Source organism: Triticum aestivum, chromosome 6A (genome assembly GCF_018294505.1).
Source record: "Triticum aestivum cultivar Chinese Spring chromosome 6A, IWGSC CS RefSeq v2.1, whole genome shotgun sequence".
Classification (NCBI taxonomy): Eukaryota; Viridiplantae; Streptophyta; class Magnoliopsida; order Poales; family Poaceae; genus Triticum; species Triticum aestivum.
This window is the reverse complement of record NC_057809.1, coordinates 296,925-310,129: the sequence shown is the minus strand read 5'-3', so window position 1 is coordinate 310,129 and position 13,205 is coordinate 296,925. Positions and strand designations below refer to the sequence as shown.

Below are 13,205 nucleotides of genomic sequence, written 5' to 3'. Positions count from 1 at the left end.
AGCGCCGCTCTTCTTCTCCCTCATCTCACACAACTCTCTCTTCTCTCTTAGTTTCTCTCAAGAACACTGATGAACACAAGGACACATACACACACCAGGGGAACACACACACACATCTACCAAGAAGGAGCACAAAGCTTTGCCCACGGGCTCTTCTCCTTGGTGAACATATTCGCTACATTTTGTTACTGCCTTCACTGCCTTTTCTCATTCATTTGTCAATTTAAATAGGCAGTACACAAGACTCACACACGCACTGCCAGGGCAACAACCTGCCCGACTCCTATGCCACTCACGCATACTCCACTAACCACTAACACATGACCCTCACTCCCACTCCTAGAATCACTCCAGGCACAAGACTAGGCCAACATGCAAACACACGCCCCAAGCTAGCTAACAACCTCACGTCCAGCTAACTAACTCATTAAGCTGACCCACTACTAGCTTGCATGCGCACACATGATCTCATCTTTATGTGAGTACACGGCCGCAGCCTATTAGATGAACACGACTACATGCATGACTCAAAATCTAAATCTAGCACTAATAACAAGATTAGTTCTAACACATACTGTCTTCTACAATTGTTAGGCGATTCCAGCTATACAATCTCTAAGCAGCATATAACACAACCTTTCATAGTTCTGAAAACTTTATCATGACAAGGAATACATAACAAGGCATGACTTCAAGTTGCACCTATTTTTCATCACCAGGCAGCTTAATTACGCATGAATCAGTCCACAGACATAGCATCTCTCTGCCATCCTAACCAAGACTCCGAGAGATGTCTGACCACACAGACTAATCCATCAACAAAGTGAAACTATGTTACCAACATTTTGTAATCAAAGATAGGCAATTCAGAGGTCAGTGTTTGTTCTCCACCAATTTCAGTAAGTACTGGAATATCTAAATGAGGTGTGCTCACTGCTCAACCCTAACTGGATGTATATAAGAAGGTGCTGCAAGCCTGCAACAAGCAGTTTGTACGCCGCCGGCAGAACTAACATCATGGATGGAGGGATGGAAGGAAGACATGAGGGCAGGGAAAGAGATACCTTGCTGCGTTGGCACACCACTACGGCCAAGCGCAGCCGGGGCCTCCACCTAGGGTCGGTATCATCAGGACCTCGCGCCGGCGTCGGCAGGGCCGTGAGGGAGTGGCCACAGCGACCAAGCAAAGATGGGGCTTCGCCTCCATAACCACGCACCGGCGGCATCACCTTCAGGTGCTCGCGCCGGCATCGTCGCCAGGTCCTCGCTCCCGCGCCGCCGTCTCCAGGTCCTCGCGCGAGATGGGTTAGGCGAGATGCTAGCGAATTGACAGAGATGCTAAAAAGCAGTCACCCATGACCATAATACCCTTGTTGATTAAACTTAATTTTTTACTTAATAGATTTAAGTCAACTGTGAGGAATAATCAAAGGGAGAGTTACATGAAATTACATTTCATAACTCTCCAATCACCGTAAAAGAGCTCATGTACAATATATTAAAAAATTGTAAGTTCTACCTAAAAAGTAGGATATACACTACCCAAATTTAGTATATACAACATACTATACATACATGCTCTCGGTTTTGACAGATACTACATACAAAACTTACATGATGGTAACTACACGCTCAAAGAACGCAGCATAAAATTGGCTGCTTCCCGTTGCTGTAAAATTTAGAGAAAATATGTATGAAGGGACAGACGAAACAATGACGGACAATGACATTTGAGGTTCATTCCCTCCGAATACAGGTCCAGTAGAGAGCCACACATATAGCATCTCTCGGCCCTTCCACATAAATTTCAGCAACAACTCAGTCCAGCGCCAAATAATTCAGTATAGCCTTGCATGTGTCCTGTGGTTTTCATGCAAATGTTTGACTGAGTGGCCACTGCATTTTGTAAGATATTCGACGACACGTTATTATGACATAATACAAGCAGCAAAGCATCATCAAACAATATATCCCTTGTAGTGCAAGCTAAAAACTAATACAGATTTGGGTCAAAAAAAAACTAATACAGATACTTGAAGGTCGAAGCAGCTCGCTCAAATATGAACAATATTACAAGGTCCCACCAACGCAGTACTGCTCTATTATTAACATGTCTTCTACTTATAGACAAAGATAAATATTTCCCTCACTTTTTTTCCTGAGCGAGGTGAAAGATTTATGTCCCTCCAAAGGATAACAAAGCAATATGTTGGACACCCGCAAAAAAAAAGCAATATGTTGGAGCCATGCAAATTCAGTGAAGCTGCTGAAATAATGGCAGTATATAACATGATGGTAACAGTCTTTGCTGACAAAGATATGGTCGACATTCTCCTTGGAAAACTCTGCATGATCTTGATGGTCATCACCAATTTGCATGCCGTGTTGCTGCTGGCCGAATTATTGTGACACATCTGAAATAGCCACAACATTTTTGGGAAATGAAAAAAATAGCGATGTTGACATCTGAAGCAAGCATGACCACCGTATACGGTACCATACCTTTTTGTATACGGTCGTCCCACTTAAACTTGTACTCTGACCTTTTCAAACTAGAACTAAGAACCACTAGAACTAAGGCAGTCGTAGAAGGTGATGTTTTTTTAGAGTTATAGTAGATGATATTGATATTTCTAATTAAAATATGATCATCTATGATATGAAGCTACTTTTACAGTACGTTTCCTTGTAGACAATCAATGGCCGGGTGGAAATAATTACAGAGTACGTAGAAAATAGTTTACTAGCAAGTACATGTGGCAATTCACAAGTCGTCAGTCTTGCAGATGGGGCGACTCGGGCGGGATCTCGATCCCTAGCCGCCGCCGGTCCCCTCCCCTCCCTTCCTCCCCTCCCTCCGCCGCCGCCGAAGGACGCCGCCGGCGATGGCCCGGGGCTGACGGCGGTGGCGGGGGTCCTCCCTCTTGCCTGCGCCGTGGGGGTGGTGCGGCGCCCCGCGGCATGGGTGGCGCGGCCGATCTGGCCTGGCGGCGCGGCGGCTGCCTCGGCCAAGGGCCGATCTGGCCTGGCGGCGCGGCGGCTGCCTCGGCCAAGGGCCGATCTGGCCTGGCGGCGCGGCGGGCCTGCCTTCCGGCGGCGGCGCGGCGGCTGCCTTGGCCAGGGGCGGCGATGGTGGGGTGCGGCAGCCGGTTCGGCCTCGGGCTGCGTGGCGGCGTTCGGCGGCGGCGGCCGGGTCTGCGGCGACACACCATCTGACCTCGGATCGGCGGTGGCGGCATGGAGGGCCTGGTGGTTGGGTCGGCACCATGCGGGTTGTGCCCTCCGGACAGATCTGATCTGGCCGGTGCGGCCTGCTCGTTGTGCGGCGGCTCAGATCGGCGGCGACCCGTGCACACATTATGTGATGGAGGTTCTTCGAGCGGATCCGGGTGAAAACCTTGTGCTCGGCTTCATGCCATGGCCGGCGTTGGTGACACCCTGTTGTGTCATTACCTTCTTGAAGGCATCGCCGTGGAGAAGTTCTAGACCTCTATCCGCTACCTCCGGGGGAAACCCTAGATCAGTTGATCGGATGACGGCGGCGCGTTGGTGTCGTTTCCTCCTTGGGGGCGTCATTCTTGGAGGCGTACACGGGATCGAGGGACCAGCGGGCGCCTTTTTGGTGGAGCGGTGCTTCATCCTTCACATTGATGACGGCGGATCTCGGCGGCGTGGTGCGGTGGAGACTCGGCGCCCGATGCGCGGTGATGGACTCGCGCAGGTGGAGGTAGTTGTCTGGCGTCAAGGTGGCGTCGATGACGGAGTGACCTCGCAAGGTAGAAGCCTCAATATCTGCTCTGAAGACGGACATGTGGAAGATGGCGGCGACGACACATGTGAGTGCGTCAGACCAGTTTATGCCCCAGACCCAGTATGTGGCTTGGATGGGGCTTCTGGCTTTGGATGATAGGATTAGGTGAGTAGTCTGGGTATGTGGCCCAGGTAGCACCCCTGCATCATTTGGATAGGAGTAGTGGCATATGTTGTCAAGATGGCGGATTCAAGCATATTGTTGTAATACTTTGTAAGGTCCTCGAGAATAATCAATAAAGTGGCCGTATGCATCTCCCAGATGCAGAGGCCGGGGGTCATCCTCCTTTTCTAAAAAAAAAAAAAAAAAAAAGTCAGTCTTGCAGATTTTTCACTTGACATCGACTCTGCGTTTTTATTTGGGTATCAGCAAGCAGCAAGCAGTGGCCATAGGCGAGTCATGTTGGCGTTAGCAACGACCATCACATCTACATTTACTGTTTTGATGGACACTATAGACGACTCGTACCTGGGGTCGCCTTTATACAGTCTACAAATTGTGCCAAGCCAAACGCCGAACCCCTGGAAATTTATCCATGATTTTGATGGTCAACGTCAATCTGTTTGCCGTGTTTCCGCTGGTCGAATTAACAGTGATGCATCTGGAAATGTCCACATTATTTTTTACAAAATGAAAATATAATGATGTAGACGTTGCTGGAATATTGGCACAGCTAGCAGTTGCAGCACGCACACGGCAAGCAAATATGTGCGACCGTCCTGTGAAGAAAGAAAAAGAAAAGAAAAGAAAAGAAAAAAAGGAAAAAGGAAAAATGTGTTTTCATGTGCCTATGAGCAAGTATCAAGCAGCGGCCATAGGCAAGTGGTCCTGGAATTCCTTACTACATTTACTGTTTAAATTGACACTATAGTTGGCTCGTAGCTGGGGTCGCCTTTATATATAGCCTAAAAATATTCCGCCAAGCAAAACACCGAACCCCAACACCAACACCAGATAGACGATGGGCACCATACTCATCGCCATGTCTTTTCTGCTGGTGTTCTCAGCGGCTGCGCCGCAAGCATCAGCCGCAGCCGCCGGAGGGATATTGCAGATTCCTTCTAGTGACTCCTTGGCTCACTGCATCCCAAGGTGCGGGGACGTCGATATCTTCTATCCCTTCGGTATAGGGCCCGGCTGCTTCCGTCAAGGTTTCGATCTCACCTGCAACCACTCCACCAAGCATCCCAAGCTCTTTTTAGGCAGCAGCACTGTCCCGGTTACTGACATGTACTACGACTATGCTTCTACCCCTATAAACATCAAGCTTGCAACAAGGCCAGGTACAGATACCTACAACATGTCATGGGAGGCCCCTTCTAAAGGTATTACTATCAGCAGTGATAATACTTTGTACGTAGTTGGTTGTGATTTTGACTTCACCTTGTTCGAGCATGGTACGGGAGACTTGGTTAGTTCTCGTATGAGTAGATGCGCCGGCGAGAAGGCAGCAACTGGAGGATTTTGTAATGGGATAGGTTGCTGCCTCATCCCGTTACCAAGGGACCTGCAAGGCTTTCAGGCAGAACTTGTCAGCACTAATATAACTGCAACCCAATCAGATTGGTTGCACCCTGGTATCATGGCTGTCGTGTCACGGGCTGATTATTACATGTATAATACAACCAATATTTTCTCAAGTTGGACAGATGCAAGCAATATAGATGATGCGATGCTTAGTGTTACCATCATGGACCAACCAAGCTGTCAAAGTCCACAAATGAACAATGCAAGCTATGCCTGTAGCAACGATAGCAGTTGCCAAAATTCCTCATCTGGTCGTGGTTACGGGTGTTACTGCTCTCCTTATGAACAAGGCAACCCTTACATTTTAGATGGATGCCTGGAAGGTACTTCCATCCCTACTTTTTCTCCAAAATGATTTAAAATTCCCTTCTATTTAGCCTTCATCCTCTTGGTCTTACTATTTGTGTCTATCTACTGTGAAGCGGATTATAACCCCAAGCCCAAAGAACACTGTCCCCCATCATGTGGACGCATTACTGTTCCCTTCCCCTTTGGGCTCGAAGAAGGGTGTTTCGCAAATGAAGAATTGCATCTTAATTGTACATCTGGTAATCTCACAGATTTCGTCTCAGAAGATACACAATATCATGTGACTGATGTATCCGTGGAAGATGGGACTCTGACTGTTAGCAACAGGGTGAACAGCAGTAATGACAATAATGGATATGTATTGGAGGCCCCTATGCAAAATCGATTAGATTTCTCTATGAAATACGACATTGTTATAAAGTGGGTGATTTCCAATTTAACTTGTCAAACAGCTATGCGAAAGGATACTATGTATGCATGCCGCAGTTCCAACAGCTATTGCCTAAATGTCACTGACGGGGAAATATTTATGGGATACCGTTGCAAGTGTTCGTCAGGCTTTCAAGGAAATCCATACGTCAAGGATGGCTGCACAGGTCTGACCCTCCTCGTCACCCTTCATTGTGCACTAATGTTGCTCTCACACCTACAAATATTTAGAAAATCTATCTATGTATCTATTAATTATATATACTAAAAGCACAATAGGGAAGAAAATTAGCGAGACTGTTAGTAATTCCCGCAAAAAAGTTAAAACATAAATTTGTAGGTCACAACTGTTGGCTTCACAGGTGAGAGATAGTGGGTCACGCGACCTTCCCTCCCGAGTCGCTCCTGCGTGTGACCAAGAGGAGAAACCTACCGCGGCCGCCGGGTCCCCTCCTCCCTCTCCCCATTATGTCACCGCTGCCAGAAGGTGCGGTCTGGCAAAGTCAGGTCTGCACCGGCGGCAGCGGGGTCTTCTTCGTCCCCTCACACGGGAGATCCGGCGTGGCCAGATCTGACGGGTCAGAGCGCGGCGATACTACGGCGTGGAAAGCAGTCGGTGACGACCTCCAGGCGCTGGTGGGATATGTTGGTGGTGCTCGCTCCGGGATGGTTCGATCTTGAGCAGAGCGGCGGTCAGGTCGGGGTCATTTGCCGGTGTGGCGCTGGCCTTCGCCTCCATGGCCGGCGGGATGCGCGCTTCAGCGGGCAGCCTAGCTTGGTGATGACTGGTGACGACGCTCGTGGATCTAGCACCCATCCAGATCGATCGCGGCGTGGTTTGTGGCCGTCCTGCGGCATGTGGTGGGGCAGGTGAGGGATGACTAGAGGCCCTCTGTCGATGTATCTGCGTCCGCGTTCGTTTCACAGCGTGGTTCGCATGGAGCCAGCGAGCGGCGGAGTTGTAATGGCACGATTGCCGGTGAAAATCAGGTCGACCTCGGTCATGGCCTTCGATGGTGGCACGTTTGGTATCGTATCCTTGACGAAGACATAGTTGGTTGCAGTGGCGTGGTTCACACGGAGCCAGCGAGCAGCGGGGTTGGAATGGCACGATTGCTGATGAAAATCGGGTCACCCTCGGTCATGGCGGATGATGGAAGCGCCTTTGGTGTCATATCCTTGTCGAAGGCATCGTCGGTTGCAGTCGTCATCTCCTCGGTCCGACTGTTCCATGGAAAACCCTAGATATGGTATTCGCAGATCGGACGATGGCAGGGCCTTCAGGACGTCCTCCCTCTGGGGGCCATTGTCTTGAAGCTGCTAATTAGAGGGCCGGGGACAAGAGGAGGAGCATTGTTGCTTCATCAGCGACCACGATAACATGTCTTAGTAGCGTGGAGTCCCGGCGACGCACGTGTGTTGATGGACATACACAGGTGGGGGCGCTCTCGGGTGTCGCCGTGGCGCTATCGGGTGTCGCGATGGCGTCAACAGCAGTATGGCCTCGCAAGATTAATGTGTTGGTCGCTCCTGAAGGTGGGATAGCGGAAGGTGGCGGCGTCTGACTCTAGAGCATGTGAATGCGGTGCACACCAAGGGTCTACTAGATCGGTTGGTGCTCTCGGCTTTGTCGGCGGCGGCTTAGTGAGGCCACCGGATTAGATAGCGTGTGTTGGCATGCGGCCAGTTCACATCATCATGCTTGTAAGTGTAGCGACTATGGTTGCAGGGGTGATGGTTTTGGGTTGATTAATGTACTTGCTTCGTGGGGATTTGGTGAATAATTTAATATAATGGTTATTTGCAGGTGCATGTAGCTAGCCAAAAAAACTTATGATTGTTTGTTGCTATTAAGCAGCGCGAACCTTTAAGAATTAATGACAGCGAATATTATTTGATTTTTTTTGAAATATTTATTTTTAATTTCAAACAGTTTTTGACAACATGATTTTTTCAATGAACATAGTTTAAGTTTGTGAATAAATTTTAAAAACATGAACATTTGTTTGCATTTGTGAAAATGTTTTAAAAATAGGAATAAAGTTTTAATTGCCAATGAAAATTTTGAAAACGGGGACATTTTTAGAACTTATAGATTTTTTTTTTGAAAGGGGCAACATTTTTGAAAAACGTGAACAATTAGGTAACGCGCGAACAATTTTTGACATTCACAAACATTTTTCTAATTCTGAAAAGGAAAAAAAATTTAAAATTCTTATTTTTCTAAAAACATGAACACTTTTTAAAATTTCTGAACACTTTTCAAAAACAAGAACATTTTTAAAATTTTGAACGAAACTTGAAATTTCCAAAAAAGAAGTAATGGAAAACATGAGTTTGTTCATTAATGAACATTTGGCTATCTTTAAGCGTTATAGGGTTGATGGGAAAACAAGGTCAGAAGGAATTTGGTAATCACTAATGGGCATTTGGTAGCTTACCTATTTAACATCAATTTCCGATCCATCTGTTTCTTTAGTTGCCGTACATAAATGTACAATCCTGATGATTCAAGGCTCTCAACCAATGGAAGTAATGGCTCCTTACACATGGTTAATTTAATTGAAAGATAGTTTAGATATTTAAATTAATCAATTATTTACTATGGGAATGAAGATGTTACTTTTTTTTCTTAGCCTATGTCTGAAGATGCAATGGACATCATACATGCAGATTGTCTGCAAATACATTACATGTATCTCTTAGGAATATGTCTGAGAGAGAGAGAGAGAGAGGATCTCGGTGATGCAGTGAAATGTTGTCTTATGCATTGGGAATTATAACTTCTTTACTTCCGTTCCAACGCACTGACCCTTTTGCTAGTTAATAATTGACACCTAGTTAAATTTGTTAAATCTGCATAGTCATACCTAAAAAATCACATAAGTGGTATCTTCATAGTTGTATCTAATCATATCTCAATAGTAGATCTCCGTATCTGAAAAGATCATAGCCAATACATCATCATAACTACACTTACACAAACCTCACACAATCAGTTTTAACTATTAGTTGAACTATAAATGACAAGTTCATGTTAGACTTGAATGATAGATATTTGATTGGAGCCCTATAAAAAAACTATCCAATGGAAATATTCCTCTATGTAGATAGTTGGTACTATCAAAAGCATTCACAATTTGTCAAGGGCGTGTTACATAAAGGAAAATAGTTGGGTGTGTCATAGGTACCAATAATAAGCATTTACGGGGGAGTACATGAATGTCAGTTGACTACTAGAACCGAAGGCTTGAAGATGTACGTTATATATATCGACTATGATACAAAACTTTCATTGGTTAAGATGAATGTCAACTTTAGTAGATGTCCTTGCGGCTCAACGAATGATTGGATAAATATGTTACTAAAAAGAATCAACAATATTATTTTTTTGTAAATAATATTTTCCAGCTCTTGTTTGCTATATTACCAACATATTCATATATTTATCTACAAAATAAAGGTCAAAGACATACCTTTAAAATTGTATCAATGTCTGAAATGAAATGTATTACACAATAAAGGAGGTAAATATGAGTAAAAAAATCTACATGAGGTAAAATAAATAATTAACAGGTTCGACAAACAAAGGATGCTTGTTTGTTAGTTTGTTAAAACATCAAGCAACCTAAATGAGTATCAATTGATGCGTATTTGGAGATCATAACAGACTAATCTAGCATTTTTAAGAGGTAGTACATTCTCTACCAATCTATAACCAATTAAAGTTTTCTACAGACATCGATGAATGTGGACTATCAAACTATTGCAATGGGACATGTCAAAATTTTCCCGGAGGCTACAACTGCACGAGTTGCCTTCATGGAAAAGAGTTTGATCCCATAAAAAGGCAGTGTGTTACATCAACAAAGGAACACAATCTTCTTTTGGGTAAGTCCAACTCCCTCCGTTCACTAATATAAGATGTTCTACCTTTTTTCTGAATTAGATGTATATAGATGTATTTTAGTGTCTCAGTTCACTCATTTCTGTTTGTATATAGTCCATATTGAGAAATGAAAAACATCTTATAATAGTGAATGGAGGGAGTAGCTAGAAAAATATCCGCATTACAATTACAATTAACCAAATACCGAGTGACTTAGAGAGCGATGATTAAATGTAGGCATCACAATTGGAACTGGATGTGGCCTTGGCTCCATAATTATTGCAGTTTGTGTATTTGTATTCGCCAACAAGTGGAAGAAAGGCATCCAGAAGAGAATCCGACGAGCACACTTCAAGAAAAATCAAGGCCTACTCTTGGAGCAGCTGATCTCAGATGAAAGCGCCACAAACAAAACAAAGATATTCTCCTTGGAGGAACTAGAGAAGGCAACCAACAACTTCGATGCCACTCGTGTTCTTGGTCGTGGTGGACATGGGACAGTTTATAAAGGGATCCTATCTGACCAACGGGTGGTGGCTATTAAAAAATCCAAAATTGTGGAGCAAACTGAGATAGACCAGTTTATCAATGAGGTTGCTATCTTGTCTCAAATCATTCACCGCAATGTCGTCAAGCTATTTGGTTGTTGCCTTGAATCTGAGGTGCCTTTGCTGGTTTACGAGTTCATATCTAATGGTACACTACACGACCTTCTTCATATTGATGTTAGTCTCGAATGCTTGTTGTCTTGGGATGATCGCATTAGGATTGCAGTAGAAGCAGCAGGGGCACTTGCTTATCTACACTCAGCTGCTGCAATACCAATTTTCCATAGAGACGTGAAATCTTCTAACATACTGTTGGATAGCAGCTTCGCTACAAAGGTTTCCGACTTTGGTGCTTCAAGGTCTCTCTCACTCGATGAGACTCATGTGGTTACTATTGTCCAAGGAACATTTGGTTACCTAGATCCAAAGCTAACTGAAAAGAGTGATGTGTATAGTTTTGGAGTAATACTTGTTGAACTTCTGATAAGAAAAAAGCCATTTTTTATCAATGATCTTGGTGCAAAACAAAACGTGTCCCATTATTTCGTGGAAGGATTGCAAGAGGGAGCTATCATGGAAATAATGGATCCTCAGGTTGTCAAAGAGGCAAACCGAGAAGAGATTGATGATATTTGCTCACTTGCAGAAGCATGCTTGAGACTCAAAGGAAGAGACAGACCTACTATGAAAGAAGTAGATATGAGGTTGCAATTCCTGACAACAAAAAGGCTAAGAAAATGCAAAATTCTCCCAGCTAAAGATGAAGAGATTGAGCCTTTTTTATGCCCACAGGTTGGTAATTCCGATGCACCAATGAATGTTGTCAATGCTGGCAATTCAACATCAAAAGGCATCTCTAGTTGCTACAGTCTAGAGCAAGAACTTCCATCCTCGGTCACTTTGCCACGCTAAGTATATATGCGCAACAGCAAATCATGTCGTTCGTAGTATTCATTTGAATTACCATTTATTTTCTACGGACTCATATTATGTTACATAGTTCACTTGAGACGAGAGTATGTCATGTAGCTCTGCTTCCTGTATTGTTGCAAATATTTTTTTTGAAACAAGGCAAAAGATTTGCCATCTTCATTGATTAAGGAAGAAGGTTTAAGACAAACGTCCGCAAAGCGGGAGACCAATATCTACTCTCGCGGCATTAGAATACTCAAGTGGGTGGCAGCGGCAATAGCCCAAAGATGGGCCTCCTCTTTTATCTTCGCGATGAGCATCATCGTCGTAGCGGCGATGTTACGGAGAACCCTTCCATTACGCTCTTTCCAAATCTCCCAAGACATGAGCATGAACAAGGAGGCGATAGCCTTTCTCTGATCTCCACGCTCAACCACATTTTTAATCCACCATTCTCGAACCGAAACCTCATTTCGCCAACTCCTCACCACATCACCATGTATACCAAGCCATGTTGCAACCTCGATCCAGACACGCTGGGAGAACCTGCATTGGAAGAGAAGGTGTGCTGCAGTTTCCTGGACTTGCTTGCAAAGCGGGCAGAGGTTGCAGTTCGGCCATCCACGACGGTGCAATCGATCAGCTGTCCAAACTCTGTTTTGAATTATCAACCAAGCAAAAAAATTGCATTTCGGAGGGGCCCAACCCTTCCAAACAGCAGCAGGCATGATGCTTGTCGTGTGTCCCGCAAACTGCGCCATATAGGCCGTCGATGCCGAGTATTCTCCATGAGACGTGAACTTCCATAGGATAGTATCATGCGCATCATTGTCGAGAGTAACAGAGGATAGCTTTTCCCATAGCAAGGCGAACTCCTGAATATGCTCCATGGTGAGCCCATGATGGGTATCAATCTGACTAACCCAATAATTGTTGAGGAGAGCTTTTTGGACCGAGGTAGATTTCTTTTTTGAGAGGTCAAATATCTTTGGGGCAATATCTTTGGGTCTCATGCCGTCCAGCTAAGATGATTCCCAGAACTTCGCCTTACATCCGTTTCCAACACTAACCGTGGTGGCTGCCGCAAACAGGTCTCTATCATCATCATTGCACGGTGTTCCCGTCCCAGCCCAAGTCTTGGGGGGGGGGGGGTCAGCCCACTCATACCAAAGCCATCGCAGACGAAGGGACATAGCAAACTTCTCAAGGTTGAGGATGCCAAACCACCGAAGATCTTGGGCTTGCAGAGGAGATCCCAGTTGACCTTACATTTTCCACCGGTCACTTTATCGCAACCCGCCCAAAGATAGGCATGCCACAAGCTGTCAATCTTCTTCCTCACTTCCACCGGCAATTCTAGGGGCGTGATATGATATATAGCAATGGCGGTAAGCACTGCCTTGACCAAGACGACCCGGCCTGGCACAGCCACATGTTTGGCAACCCAAGGTGGTAGTTTCCCCACAACTTTATCTTCTAAGAACTGAAAGTGAATCCTCTTAAGCCTTGAAACTGAAAGGGGAAGCCCCAATTATCTCATAGGAAAGGTGGAGCGAACCGCTCGGAAGGCTTGCAGGACGTCATCAAGGTCAATGTTACCGCAGCGAATGGGCGCAACTACACTTTTGGCACAATTAGTGACCAATCCTGTAGCATCACCAAAGGATGCAAGAGTTGAAGCCAGGAACCGAATGTCATTTTTTATTGGGGCAATGAAAATGGCAGCGTCATCGGCATAAAGCGACGCACGGATGGGTCGACCTCCGAGTGGTTGAAGATG

General features: G+C 45.4%; 1 protein-coding gene across 1 annotated transcript; it reads left to right on the top strand.

Moving 5' to 3' along the window:
* The first annotated feature begins 4,739 nt into the window (after window positions 1-4,739).
* Window positions 4,740-11,522, top strand: LOC123131543 (wall-associated receptor kinase 2). The gene is made up of 4 exons (XM_044551185.1): window positions 4,740-5,661; window positions 5,761-6,243; window positions 9,815-9,967; window positions 10,203-11,522. Exons 1-4 carry the CDS (start codon window positions 4,773-4,775, stop codon window positions 11,423-11,425), a joined length of 2,748 nt encoding a protein of 915 aa, XP_044407120.1. The 5' UTR covers window positions 4,740-4,772; the 3' UTR covers window positions 11,426-11,522.
* Window positions 11,523-13,205: the final 1,683 nt, after the last annotated feature.

What these genes read in the sequence shown, in the direction of transcription:
- LOC123131543 (XM_044551185.1), top strand. Translation starts at nt 4,773, where the DNA reads ATGGGCACCATACTCATCGCCATGTCTTTTCTGCTGGTGTTCTCAGCG. An exon ending in CGTCAAGGATGGCTGCACAG is followed by an intron (nt 6,244 to 9,814) that starts GTCTGACCCTCC and finishes AGTTTTCTACAG; the next exon opens with ACATCGATGAATGTGGACTA. An exon ending in GGAACACAATCTTCTTTTGG is followed by an intron (nt 9,968 to 10,202) that starts GTAAGTCCAACT and finishes GATTAAATGTAG; the next exon opens with GCATCACAATTGGAACTGGA.